Consider the following 13,889-nt stretch of genomic DNA (forward strand, 5'->3'; position numbering starts at 1 on the left):
AAAAAAAAAAAAAAAAAAAAAAAAAATTCTCATCAATTTAAAAGTCAGGAGGTCACAGAGGAATCTAATGGTTTCTTGGCTTTTCTTGAATGATTTCTCAAAGGCCTCTGAAGTCCCTTCGCCCTCCCATCTTATACCCAAGCCATTGGTCCCTTATATAAGCTGGTGGCTGGAGGCATTTAAGTTTTTGTTTTTAAGTAGAGTTGGGGGCTGGGCGCAGTGGCTCAAGCCTGTAATCCCAGCACTTTGGGTGGCTGAGGAAGGCGGATCACAAGGTCAGGAGATCGAGACCATCCTGGCTAACACGGTGAAACTCCAGCTCTACTAAAAATACAAAAAATTAGCCAGGCGTGGTGGCGTGCGCCTGTAGTCTCAGCTACTTGGGAGGCTGAGGCAGGAGAATGGTGTGAACCTGGGAGGCGGAGCTTGCAGTGAGCCGAGATTGTGCCACTGCACTCCAGCCTGGGTGACAGAGCAAGACTCCGTCTCCAAATGAATAAATAAATAAATAAATAGATTTGGGGTCTCGTTATGTTGCTGAAGCTGGTCTGGAACTCCTGGGCTCAAGCCATCAGCTCACCTTGGCCTCCCAAAGTGCTGGGATTACAGGCATGAGGCATTGTACCCAGCCCCGTTTAAGTTTTTAATGTCTGCTCTACTTACTGACTCACCTTGCCCTGACACCTTTTGGAGCTCTTTTAGAGGCTGCTATTGCCACATGGAAACTGTGGTAACCCTCTCTCCTAGACCTGCCTAGATCCAAAAGCCAGCCTTGGAAGGAATACCTCTCATTCTCAAGAAGAAGTTAATGTCTGCCTTATAGTAGATGTCCAATAAATATTCTTTGAACAATTAAATAGATGCTCAGACTTCATTTGACCTAGTTTAGGTGATCCCATGGAGGGATCCAAACCTTTGGACTCCCCCAGTATCCCTGAAGTGTCCCCTTTTGCTGGCAGAGAAACTTCTGCCCAAGAGTCAGGATACATCAACATATCCACTTTTGGGGGGCTTGGTGCACTCCTGGGACTGTGTGGGGTGAAAGAGTCCCTTTCAGGAACAAATTCCCTGACCCTGGACACTCAGCTCTCCTCCTGGTTGGCAGTGAAGAGTGTGATCAATTCCAGGACTCCTCCCCGCTTCAGCTTTCAGTTCATTGCTCACTCTGGCTTGAAAACAGTACTGACTTGCTAAGTTGCATGTCTCTCTTTGCCTTGAGGATTGAAACACCTGGAAGCCAAGTGTGGTGGCTCGCACTTGTGCTCCCAGCTACTCAGCAGGCTCAGGCGAGAGAATCACTTGAGACCAGGAGTCTGAGACCAGCCTGGGTGATATAGCAAGACCACATCTCTAAAAAAATCAAAAACAAAAACAGAACACCTGGCCAGGCACAGTGGCTCAGCCTGTAATCCCAGCACTTTGGGAGGCCAAGGTGGGTGGATTGCTTGGGCCCAGGAGTTTGAGACCAGCCTGGCCAACATGGTGAAACCCTGTCTCTACGAAAAATACAAAAATGAGCTGGCCGTGGTGGCACACTCCTGTAATCCCAGCTACTCGGGAGGCTGAGGCAGGAGAATCGTTTGAACCCGGGAGGTGGAGGTTGCAATAAGCTGAGATGGTGCCATTGCACTCCAGCCTGGGTGACAGAGCGAGACTCTGTCTCAGAAAAACAAAAACAAAACAACAACAAAATCCCAAAAACAGAACACCTGGAAAACACCAGACACAAACCGCAGGAGTAATTTTTCTTTCGTCAATTTGACAATAGCATCAATCAGAATCCCAGGACTCCTAAAACATGTTTAACTTTAAAAGCAGAGTTGCAAACTCAAATGCTATAGGGGCCAAGTAGGCACTGTGGCCACCTAGAAAGTGGACCCTGAAGGTGGGCAAGGTGGGTCCAGCATGGGTAAATGTTCTAATATTTTTTGCGCTTATTATTATTTCTTTTTTGTCTTTTCTTTTTTTCCTTTTTGTGGAGAACGGGGTCTCGCTGTATTACCCAGGCAGGTCTCGAACTCCTGGGCTCAAGCTATCCTCCCGCCTCTGCCTCCCTGAGAGCTGGGATTACAGGCGTGAGCCACCGCGCCCGGCTGTTCTAATATTTTTTAAAGAATCAATTTTATAGGGCGGGCATGGTGGCTCACGCCTGTAATCCCAGCACTTTCGGAGGCTGAGGTGGGCGGATCACCTGAGGTCAGGATTTCAAGACCAGCCTGACCAACATGGAGAAACCCCACCTCTACTAAAAATACAAAATTAGCCGGGTGTGGTGGCGCATGCCTGTAATCCCAGGTACTCAGGAGGTGGAGGCAGGAGAATCGCTTGATCCCAGGAGGCAGAGGTTGGGGTGAGCCTGAAATTGCACCATTGTACTCCAGCCTGGGCAAGAAAGTGAAACTCGTCTAAAAAAAAAAAAAAAAAAAAAAAAAAAGAAATCAGTTTTATGAGTCTCAATTTTTAAGTGTTAGAAACTAAGTTAAAAAAAAAATTAGCTGGGTGCCGGTGGCTTCATGCTATAATCCCAGCACGTTGGGAAGCCAAGGCAGGTGGATCACTTGTAGGTCAGGAGTTCGAGACCAGCCTAGCCAATCATGGTGGAAACCCCCTGTCTCCTACTAAAAATACAAAATTAGCCAGGCATGGTAGGATGGACACCTGTATCTCAAAATACTCGGGAAGCTCGCTGAGGCCAGGAGATCACTTGAACCGGGGGAGCGGAGTGTTGCAAGTGAGCAAGATCACCCATGCACTCGTCCTGGGCCACCAAAGCGAGACTTCATTTCAAAAAATATAAGAAAAAATACGGCCGGGCGCGGGTGCTCAAGCCTGTAATCCCAGCACTTTTGGGAGGCCGAGAGGGGCGGATCACAAGGTCAGGAAGATCGAGACCATCCTGCTAATACGGTGAAACCTGTCTCTAACTAAGAATACAAAAATTAGCCCGGTCGACGAGGCGGGCGCCTGTAAGTCCCAGCTACTTGGGAGGGCGGAGGCAGGAGAATGGCATAAACCTGGGAGGCGAGCTTGCAGTGAGCTGAGATCCGGGCCCACCACACTCCAGCCTGGGGCAACAGAGCCAGACTCCGTCTCAAAAAATAAATAAATAAATAAATAAATAAATAAATAAAAATAAAGAAAAAAAAATTAAACCCTCTGGGCATGATGGCTCACACCTGTAATGCCAGCACTTTGGGAGGTGGGAGGATTGCTTGAGATCAGGAGTTCAAGACCAGCCTGGGTAAAAAAGCAAGACCCCCATCTCTACAAAAAAATTTTTAAAATTGGCCCGATGTGGTGGCTCATACCTGTAATCCCAGCACTTTGGGAGGCTGAGGCAGGCAGATCACGAGGTCAGGAGATTGAGACCTGCCTGGCTAACAAGGTGAAACCGCGTCTCAATTAGCCGGCTGTGGTGGAGGGAGCCTGCAGTCCCAGCTACTCAGGAGGCTGAGGCAGGAGAATGGCGTGAACCTGGGAGGCAGAGCTTGCAGTGAGCCAAGACTGTGCCACTGCACTCCAGCCTGGGTGACAGAGCGAGACTCCGTCTCAAAAAACAATTAGCCAGACATGGTGGCAGGCGCCTGTGACCCCAGCTACTTGGGAGGCTGAGGTCAATCACTTGAGCCCAGGAGGTTGAGGGTATAGTGAGCTATGATCGTGCCACTGCACTTCAGCCTGGGTAACAGAGCGAGACCCTGTCTCAGATAAATAAATAAATAAATACACAAACCCTTGAGAGCCCACACAACACATCACAAGCAACTCTGTGCCTGTCTTACCGTGTGAAGCTGTGCATCTCAGGGGATTCTGGTGAGCCAAAGGCAGCAGGCATGGGAGCATTTCCTAGGGAACCTTCCTGGAATCTGATTCCAGGACTAGGTCCCTGGCCCTTTTCCTGACACCCAGCCCCATGCCTGCCCAGGAGAAATGGTTCCTTCCCCCAGAAAGTAAAGCACAGTCTCTGTCCTCTCCATTTGAGGCCTTACTTCTCAGGGTATAAAGGGAAACGGTGCCTGAAAGGCAGAATCTGCAGCTGCCAGGCGTGTTTGAGAACTTAGGACCCCATTTATAGCAGGATCACACCCTCTATCCCCAAGCTGAAATGGGTCTGGAAGAATCAGATTTAACAACTTCTTCCTGAGGTGTGGGGCATCTGGGTTGGGGGGAGTCCCCAGTCTGCTTCCCAAGTTCACTCAGGGAGAGAGTTCTGTGCCCGTCTTGGGGGGACCCAGAGGGCCCTTGACTAGGAGTTCTTAAATGAATTCAGGATCCCTCAGGAGACAACAACCTTCAGAAACTCCAAGTGCTAAAATAAATGGTCCTGCCCTCTCCACCCTGCAAAATGCCCTTATTTCTACCTGTGAGGACGACTGCAGCGCTCTCTTTGAAATTTCAAATAGCACAATCTTTCCACAAAATTTATCTTCCATTTTTCTGTTTTGGTGGCCCTGCCTTGCTGGCATCATGAATGCGCGCTGGGTAAAGCCATCCTCACGAGCTGGCATTGCGGCTCTGGGAGTCACCTCCAGGCCAAGAGCAGGTGCAACCCAGGCTCGAGACTCCAGACCCGGAACCCTCAAAACCGGGAACGCTGTAGGGCTGTGGCTGCATGGGGAATGGGATCTGGGAGGGACTTCCTGTTGTCCCTAATCCCAGTCTCCACCCGGCTCCCCCGCCCGCCCCGTGCAGGCTGTGGAGACTCCCTTCTCGGGGGAGGGGCTCCCGCTGCTGCAGGTGCCCCCTCTGCCTCCACCCTGGTGAGAAGGGGGTGCTAGGGAGGGCATCTGGATCTTGAGACCGGCGCAGATGATCAGCTTGCAGGAGGGGATGGGGTCAAAGGTGGAAGGCTTCAAGCTGGCAGGAGAGAAGGGGGCCAGGACCGGGTATGGGAAGGAGAAGGACATTGTCTGCCAGGACTGAGAGGAGGATGGGCATTCCAGGCCTGGGGCAGGTGGCTGCAGCTGCAAGGGGGCTGCTGAGAGCGGGCAGGTTGATTTCTGAATTCCTGGTGGGGCTGGGAGTCAGGTAGGGACACGGTGCATGTCCTGGGCTCGGGGGACAGCAAGGTCTGGTTGCCCCCGGCCTTGACGGGCGGGGCCCCACCAGCACCTGTTTTGCAGGATCTCTGCAGAACTTTCTGCTTCTGATGACAGGAAATAGCAATTCCAATTTAGCCTCGGCTTTACCTGAGCCGGTTACGCTGAGATGCAAGGCTCTTGCTTCAGCGATAAAGGGGACAATACAAAATAGCATTCTTTCAAAAATAGGACCCAGAAAACATCACACAGAGTGGGACCATTGGATAGGGTCTGGGAGACTTTCTTTCCGATTGGGACAGGGAGTGCTGGTCCTTGTGGGGATTTTCAGGGCTCTTTGGAGGTGTCCAGGAAGCGAGGGCTGGTTTCTCTCTGCTCTTCCAGGCTCCTGGCCAGAAGTTCGAGGTAGCTTGGACAAAAAGAGGCAGAAACAACTTAGCTGTTCTTTTTAGCTCGGAAATAGAAAATGTCTGCAGACGGCGGAGGCATCCAGGCCGCCCAGGACAAGGAGACACCGCTGGAGGTACAGATGGGGCCGGGTGAGGGAGGCATGCGATGGAAGAGGCTGGTGCGGAGGCGATTTTCAAGGCACGGAGTCTGGACCCCTGGAAGAGTTAGACTTACTGGGGTGGGGGGATCAAAGAAAAGGTGGCATGCTGGGTAGCACCCTCTGTCCGGAATTTACAGCATAACAGTTTTGTTTTGCTGGTGAATTCTCTAGTCAGTGGCCACAGGAGATGGCAGGGGTCTGGGTGGGGGTCCTATTGGTGAGGTTTTCTTTCTGAGCAGCGCTCAGAGCACACAGGGAAACCTGTTCTTCCCTGTGCTTCTCCATCTGTAACCACAGCTTCTCATCTCACTGGGTCCGAGCTCCCGTCCTTCCTCCTTCTCGTACCTGCTACCAGTGTGTGTGTGTGTGTAATTACTATTTGTGGGGAACCTGGGTCTTCGGGCTTGGAGTGGGAGGAGCGTGAGTCATCGACAGGCCAGGGGCCAGTCCCTGGCCTCTGGGAACCAGACCACATGCCTGCCGTTCCCACCTGTCTCGCAGGGTCATGGGGAGGTTCTAAGGATAATAGGCATGAGACGCCATCATCTATGGTTTTCATACCATAGCAGCACAAAGAGTTGTTAGCATGGTTCAGTTTCCCATCTACTTCCCGTGTGACTTGAACACCTTGTGCATGTCCGTAGAGCCCCACACTTTGGCATTCTCTGCTGGCGCTGGCTTCTGTCTGGTGCGCACAGGGAGGGGAATAATGACCACCACTGCCCTGTGTTTATCCAGGACTTTCCTGAGCCGTCAGCTCCTTCTCCATCATTATCTGTGTGAACCTCATGACCGCTCTGTGCAGGGGCAGAGCAGCTGCGTCCTGAAGGCTGCCTGGTTGGGGAGGGGCGTCGCTGGGTCTGGCACCCAGGCACCCTGACTCATGGCCTGAGGTTCTTTCCCTTCAAGACCCAAACACAGACAGGGCATGGAGGAAGGGGTGTGAGTCCCCAGCAGAAGGCCAGCCAGTCCCTGTGCTGTGGATGAGGCCCCACCAGGGCCCTCCCTGACTTTCCCAAAGCTTTTGAGCTACGTGGTCATGGGGTGTTGTCTCATCCTCAGCCCTGGTGTGTTAGTCTCCCGTGGCTGCTGTAACAAGTTTCCACCCTCTAGGGGGCTGAAAACAACCAGAATTGGCTCTCTCACAGTTCTGGAGGACTGAAGTCCAAAATCGACGTGTTGGAAGGGTCACACACCTTTTGAAAGCTCTAGACTAAGAGGATCCTCTCGTGCCTCTTCCAGCTCCTGGGGGCTCCTGGTGTCCTTGATGTGGGCATCCCTCCAGTCTCTGCTTCCTTCTCTGTGTCTCTGTGTCCTCTCGTATTCTTGTAAGGACATAAGTCATTGTTAGATTTTAGGCTCACTCTAAATCCATGATGATTTAATCTCAAGATCTTTAACTCACCTGTATAAAGACCCTTTTCCCCAATAAGGCCCCATTCTGAGGTTCAGGGAGGACATGGATTCTTAGAGGACACTATTCAAGCCACTGCACTTGTTTTCCTCATACACTAATAAACAACAGTCTACACTGCTGAGGTCAGTGTGAGGCCAGAGCTGAGAAGGGGGAGCTGCCCTCGGGCACCACACCCACCGGCACCATGGCAGCAGCTTGATGAATATTCCTCCTCTTGCCACCCATCCTTGCTGGGGTGAGCTCGATGGAGGCAGCAAGGACAGTCCTTCAAGCTGTGTCTTGCATGTTGGTGTCCAACCCTGCCGGAACGCCCTGGCATGCAGCTCTGGGTGTCTCTCCCACTCATCCGGGTGCTGATGAGGCTGTCCTCTCTAGATTCCAGATGGTGGACATTCTCATCAGGAAATGCTTTCTAAGCTGGGGGAGGCAGTGCCTTCAGGGGACGCTCAGGAGTCATTGCACATTAAGACGGAGCCAGAAGAGCCACACCCCGAGGGGGCATCGCAGGAGGACGGGGCTCAAGGTGCTTGGGGCTGGGCACCCCTAAGTCACGGCTCTAAGGAGAAAGCTCTCTTCCTGCCTGGCGGAGGTAGGAGAGGGTTGGAGAAGAGGTGCTTTCCCAGGGAGGCAGCTGTGGGGAGGTGGAGGCTCGGCCCAGGTCCAGGTGGGGCCGAGGGTCTCCATGCCGGCAAGGGACGTGATCTCCCCATGGCCCCCCGCCCCCTGGCAGCCTCAGAGCCATCTGACCCTGTCCTTGGGTCGGGCCAGGGGCGGAGTTTGAGGCAGCTGGAGTAACAGCAGGTCCAGCAGGATGAGTTGCTCACCCTGAGGACCCCTCTCCTCCCACAGCCCTCCCTTCCCCCCGGATCCCAGTGCTTTCCCGAGAGGGGAGGACCAGAGACCGGCAGATGGCCGCGGCACTCCTCACTGCCTGGTCCCAGGTGAGTGGCCTTTCCCCAGCCCCTTCATGGTGCTCAGCCCTTCCTGCATCTGCTGGTTCTGTGTGCAAAGCCAGGACTCCGCTGGCCCCACTTGCAGCCAAGCCTGAAGCCTGGGGCTCTTGCTAGTGTTGCTGGAATTTTCCAGGCTCAAGGCCTATGGTCAGGCCTGGGCCAAAGCTGCAGGAGAAGCAGCAGGAATTAGAGACACAGGACCTCTCATTGGGAGCCGTTTGGAGCCGTACTCCGAGGTCTGAGCTGAGAATGGGGGCTGCATGGACATCCTAAGTCTTAACTGTGGTCCCTGAAAATACCGCTTGGTCTTTGTTCTTTCTCAATGCCCCAGAAGGCCTTGTGTGGCTCACCTGCTTCCCCATCAGATGGAAGTGGCAGGCCTCACTAGAGACAGCAGGTTGGGAGTCCGGGGTCTCACCACACATCTCATGACACGGTGTCCCTCCACCGTGTCCACGGCATGTCCTGGAGAGTGGATGTTTCATATTGTTTCAGATGCCAGTGACTTTTGAGGATGTGGCCTTGTACCTCTCCCGGGAGGAGTGGGGTCGGCTGGACCACATGCAGCAGAACTTCTACAGGGATGTCCTGCAGAAGAGAAACGGGCTGTCACTGGGTAAGCACTCGCCTGGAGTGAGGACTGGGGTGTTAGGGAGGGGTCCTGCTCTGCCATCTCCTCTCTCCTCCCTTCCCTCCCTCTCCCTCCCACCATTCTCTTTGTCCCTCGAGACACACTGTTCTATAGAAACTTCTATAATGATGGAAAAGTTCTGTGTGTGCTAGGATGGGAGCCACAAGCCATGTGTGGCCGCTGAGCACTTGAAATGTTGGTAGAGCCCTTGAGTTTTTAATTTTACTTGATTTTGTTTTGTTTTGTTTTGAGGCAGAGTCTTGCTCTGTCGCCCAGGCTGGAGTGCAGTGGCGCGATCTCAGCTCACTGTAAGCTCCGCCTTCCGGGTTCACGCCATTCTCCTGCCTCAGCCTCCCAAGTAGCTGGGATTACAGGCGCCCGCCACCACGCCTGGCTAATTTTTTGTACTTTTAGTAGAGACGGGGTTTCACCGTGTTAGCCAGGATGGTGTCAATCTCCTGACCTTGTGATCCACTCGCCTCGGCCTCCCAAAGTGCTGGGATTACAGGTGTGAGCCACCGTGCCTGGCCAATTTTACTTGGTTTTAATTAGTTCAAATGAGAGTTTAAATAGCCACATATGGCTAGCAGCTACTGTACTGGACGCTGCCCCAGGAAGTCCGCTTTTTCTGGGTTCATCCCCACGGCTCACTCCTGTAGCTTTTCCAAGCCCCCAACTTCAGAGGTGTCTGAGCAGCAAGCTCAGCTTTGGGGCCCCGGGGGCTACTTGCCCTGGAGGGAGATGGCATGAGCTGAACTCCCCAGGCCCCGCAGACCTTGGGGTGTCCCGTCTGCTTTGAGGAGCAGGTGCTTGTCTCTGAGGGGCCTTGGTTCCCTTTGTTTCTTGAATGGTTGAATGGTAAGTATTTAAGTCCCAGAGTTTTTTTTTTTTTGAAACAGAGCCTTGCTCTGTCACCCAGGCTGGCCATCACGACTCATGCAGTCTGGACTTCCTGGGTTCAAGTGATCCTCCTGCCTCAGCCTTCTGAGTAGCTGGGGCTACAGGTACCACCATGCCCAGCTAATTTTTTCTTTTCTTTTTTTTTTTTTTTGGTAGAAATGGGATCTCACTATGTTGTCCAGGTTGGTCTTGAGCTCCTGGGCTCAAGCCATCCTCCTGCTTTGGCCTCCCAAAGTGTTGGGATTATAGGCATGAGTCACTGTGCCCAGCCATCCCACAGCTTTTGACTCCTCAGTTTCAGACTTTAGTTTTCATATGGAAAAATCAGTATTCATTTACTCATTCACTCATTCAGTTGACACTTAGCTTTTTTTTCTTTTTCTTTTTTTTTTTTTTTTTTTTTTTTTTTTGAGACGGAGTCTCGCTCTCTCACCCAGGCTGGAGTGTAGTGGCGTGATCTCGGCTCACTGCAATCTCTGCCTCCCAGGTTCAAGTGATTCTGCTGCCTCAGCCTCCCGAATAGCTGGGACTACAGGCGCCCACCACCATGCCCGGCTAATTTTTTTTTTTTTTTTTTTGTATTTTTAGTAGAGATGGGGTTTCACCATGTTAGCCAGGATGGTCTCGATCTCCTGACCTTGTGATCTGCCCACCTCAGCCTCCCAAAGTGCTGGAGGCATAAGCCACTGCGCCTGGCCAACACCCAGCTAGCACACTTGCTAGTCCGGGCAGAATCCAGGACTCAGCAGTTCCAGCTGGTGGCGTCATGGTGGTCCCGAGGCCCCGCTGGCTGGCACCAGGGATGCTCACCCCTTAATTAGCTCAGGCTGCTCACCACCCCTCTTACGGTTCCCCGGCGCCTGGGCCAGCAAGCCCAGGCAAGTCCTGGGGGATCAGAAGGAACTCAGCACCCATTTTCAGCCCCACCGCAGGACTCGCAGAGCCCCAAGCCACCCGGTTGGTCCAACACATTCCTTTCTTCCCACGGGTGGTGGAAGCCAGGGCCCCCTCTACTCTTTTACTGACTTGACCAAAATTCCTGGGGCCACACACCCCTAAGACTTGACAAATGGGATGACCTTAGTTGTTGGCAACCCTGGCCTTCCTGTCCCAGGTCCTCCCACTTGGAGGGCCACTACCCCCGCCCTCCCGGTGTGGGTGTGGCAGCAGGACAGCCGTCCCGTCGGCGGTGAGGTGGGGTGTTGCCCGCTCCTCTCCCTTCAGCTCTTGCTCTTTCAGGGAAGGAGACAGGCCTACTCAGCTCTGGCAGCCCCAGCCAGGGGGCGGACCCCTGACCCAGGGCGACTTCTTGAAACTGCTTTATTTTACCCCATGTTTCCAGAGCCTCACCCCTGACTTGGGCCCCATCAGTTTTGGGGGGATGCTGTCTGCAGCTGGGCAGCGCCAGAAGGCCTGTGACAGCACAGCATCTTTTCTGGGCAGGCTTTCCCTTCAGCAGGCCTTTCTGGGCCCCCCAAGCGCAGGGCAAGGGCGAGGCCTCAGGCTCCAGCCGGCAGACAGGAGATGAGAAGGAGGAGTGGAGAGGCGCGTACACAGGTGAGGGACTGGCGCGCGCCTTTGTCTGCGGGAGTGGGGTGCAGACGCCTTCTGGCTGTTGTCTGTGGGAGTGGGGCAGGGACACCAGACCCCCTCCTGGACGGTGTACACCCAGAGCGGCCCTTGCGCTTTTTGGTCTCCGAGAATCCAGCCCCCACCCTTAGCTCTGCCTTCTCCACTCTCCTGGTGCCCTTAGGAAAGCTTGTCCCTCGCTGGAAACGACTTTCTTTTTCCAGGAGCCATCGAGGTGGGGCAGAGGATGCCGACCTCATCGGTGGCAGCCCTTGGAGATGTGAAGCCCTTCAGAACCAGGGCAGGGAAAGTCCAGGGGGGCGTCCCGCAGTGCGCGCAGGAAGCAGCTTGCGGCTGGAACTCAGGGCCTGCCAAAGACTCCGGGCAGCCAGCTGATCCACATGGCACTCCGGATGCAGCTCCACCGGATCCCAGTCCCACGGAGCCCCAGGAGGGCCGCGTTCCGCAGAAGCCCAGCGAGGAGAAGGGAGCCCTGGAGAGTGGCGAGGAGGGCCTGGTCCCTGACAGTGAGGCGGGCAGGAAGAGCTACCGGTGCGAGCAGTGCGGCAAGGGCTTCAGCTGGCACTCGCACCTGGTGACGCACCGGCGCACGCACACGGGCGAGAAGCCCTACGCCTGCACTGACTGCGGGAAGCGCTTCGGCCGCAGCTCGCACCTCATCCAGCACCAGATCATCCACACGGGCGAAAAGCCCTACACCTGCCCCGCCTGCCGGAAGAGCTTCAGCCACCACTCTACGCTTATCCAGCACCAGCGCATCCACACCGGAGAGAAGCCCTACGTGTGCGACCGCTGCACCAAGCGCTTCACCCGACGCTCGGACTTGGTCACCCACCAGGGCACCCACACTGGCGCCAAGCCGCACAAGTGCCCCATCTGCGGCAAGTGCTTCACGCAGAGCTCGGCGCTGGTCACCCACCAGCGCACCCACACCGGGGTCAAGCCCTACCCGTGCCCCGAGTGCGGCAAGTGCTTCAGCCAGCGCTCCAACCTCATCGCGCACAACCGCACGCACACGGGCGAGAAGCCCTACCACTGCCTCGACTGTGGCAAGAGCTTCAGCCACAGCTCGCACCTCACCGCGCACCAGCGCACCCACCGCGGCGTGCGGCCCTACGCCTGCCCACTGTGCGGCAAGAGCTTCAGCCGTCGCTCCAACCTGCACCGGCATGAGAAGATTCACACCACTGGGCCCAAGGCCCTGGCTATGCTGATGCTGGGGGCGGCGGCGGCGGGGGCTCTGGCCACACCCCCACCTGCTCCCACCTAGGAGGCCACGAGAGGGGAAGCGGGGCGCCCGGGGCCACTGGACTGGAGTCAAGGCTCCGAGGGAGGAGAGAGGGGCGCGGGAAGGGAGCTGGGGCGGTGAGGGTATGGGGTGAGGCATGGCGACGGGGGAGGGCGAGAAGGGGCAGACACTCTGCGAATTAAAGGCCTTGGACTTGAAGCGCCCCCCTACACAGCTGTGTCTCCTGGCGCCCTGGTGCTGATTCCCCGAGTGTGGGGGAGCTCCTGGGTCAATCTCCTGTCCTCGTTGAGGCATCCCCGAGTCACCACTCTTGGCTTGGTCCTCCACCGGGGTTGGGTTCCCTTTTGCCAAAGGCCCATGCCAGAGCGTTGCACACATTGGCAAGCAAAGGCTTCAAGTACAGAGAGGTTTCCAGGGCTGAAGCCAGTCAGCCACTCCTGGACCTGGGGACCCCTCGCCGGCCGTCTGCCGCTGCCACCACTTGTCCCAAGAGCACTGCTTACTGAGCCTGCACTCTCCCGTGGCTCTTCTCTTTGGAAGCCAGGAACAGGCAGAACTGGTCCGGAAACTCCTGCCTGCCCCATTTCTCACCCAGGCATCAGTGGCTCAGTTTTGTGACTGGCCTTTGCCGTTTGGTCCCACCGTGGCCTGCCTGTGCTCCTCACCAGAGGCCACTTTTGTTCTTGGCCCATGCTGCAGCTGCTGTCACCTGCCTCTGCTATGTCTCACCTTCTTGGCCTCTTGGTATATGTCCTTTATAATTCGCCCTGCTCGCCCCTGCCTGGCTCTGAGATTTGATTTACTCCTGGTCTTCCCGCTGGCCTTTTTTTTTTTTTTTTTGCGACGCAGTCTCGCTCTGTCGCCCAGGCTGGAGTGCAGTGGCCTGATCTCCACTCACTGCAACCTCCACCTCCTGGGTTGAAGTGATTCTGCTGCCTCAGCCTCCTGAGTAGCTGGGGCTACAGGTGCACGCCACCATGCCCAGCTAATTTTTGTATTTTTAGTAGAGGCAGGGTTTCACCATGTTGGCCAGGATGGTCTTGATCTCCTGACCTTGTGATCCACCCACCTTGGCCTCCCAAAGTTTTGGGATTACAGACCTGAGCCACCTCGCCCGGCCCCCTGTTTTTTTGTTTGTTTGTTTTTGTTTTGTTTTTTGAGGCTGAGTCTTGCTCTGTCGCCCAGGCTGGAGTGCACTGGCGCGATCTTGGCTCACTGCAACCTCCAGCTCTTGGGTCCCAGCGATTTTCCTGCCTCAGTGTCCCGGGTAGCTGGGATGACAGGTGTGCGCCACATGCCTGGCTAATTTTTTGTATTTTTAGTGGAGACAGGGTTTTACCATGTTGGCCACGCTGGTTTTGAACTCCTGACCTCAGGTGATCCGCCCACCTCGGCTTCCCCAAGTGCTGGGATTACAGGCATGAGCCACCGTGCCTGGCCTCTTCCCCTGGTTATAACCTCTGTAGCTCCCAACTCCCATTCTCTGCTTTTTTCCCTGGGTGGGGATGGACTCAGGTGACCTGTCATCCCTTATTTGTGGCCCAGGTCCCAAGATAACTT

General features: G+C 54.9%; 1 protein-coding gene across 4 annotated transcripts; it reads left to right on the forward strand.

Moving 5' to 3' along the window:
* Positions 1-4,640: 4,640 nt before the first annotated feature.
* ZNF205 (zinc finger protein 205) lies at positions 4,641-12,527 on the forward strand. 4 transcript variants are annotated; one of them, XM_017863917.1, is made up of 7 exons: positions 4,641-4,760; positions 5,424-5,562; positions 7,382-7,595; positions 7,856-7,947; positions 8,455-8,575; positions 10,934-11,047; positions 11,284-12,527. In XM_017863917.1, exons 2-7 carry the CDS (start codon positions 5,506-5,508, stop codon positions 12,348-12,350), a joined length of 1,665 nt encoding a protein of 554 aa, XP_017719406.1. In that variant the 5' UTR covers positions 4,641-4,760; positions 5,424-5,505; the 3' UTR covers positions 12,351-12,527. The 4 variants fall into 4 exon arrangements, with proteins under 4 accessions (XP_017719406.1, XP_017719410.1, XP_017719409.1 ...); XM_017863920.1 differs by having other exon boundaries at positions 4,656-4,760; positions 7,382-7,529; XM_017863919.1 differs by lacking the exon at positions 4,641-4,760 and adding an exon at positions 4,791-4,886.
* Positions 12,528-13,889: the final 1,362 nt, after the last annotated feature.

This window comes from Rhinopithecus bieti, unplaced genomic scaffold (assembly GCF_001698545.2).
Source record: "Rhinopithecus bieti isolate Rb0 unplaced genomic scaffold, ASM169854v2 scaffold_72735, whole genome shotgun sequence".
In the NCBI taxonomy this organism is placed as follows: domain Eukaryota; kingdom Metazoa; phylum Chordata; class Mammalia; order Primates; family Cercopithecidae; genus Rhinopithecus; species Rhinopithecus bieti.

Coding starts and splice junctions, on each gene's coding strand:
- ZNF205 (XM_017863917.1), top strand. CDS start 5,506: ATGTCTGCAGACGGCGGAGGCATCCAGGCCGCCCAGGACAAGGAGACA. Junction 5,563..7,381: donor ACAAGGAGACACCGCTGGAG/GTACAGATGGGG, acceptor TGTCCTCTCTAG/ATTCCAGATGGTGGACATTC. Junction 7,596..7,855: donor TCTCTTCCTGCCTGGCGGAG/GTAGGAGAGGGT, acceptor CTCCTCCCACAG/CCCTCCCTTCCCCCCGGATC.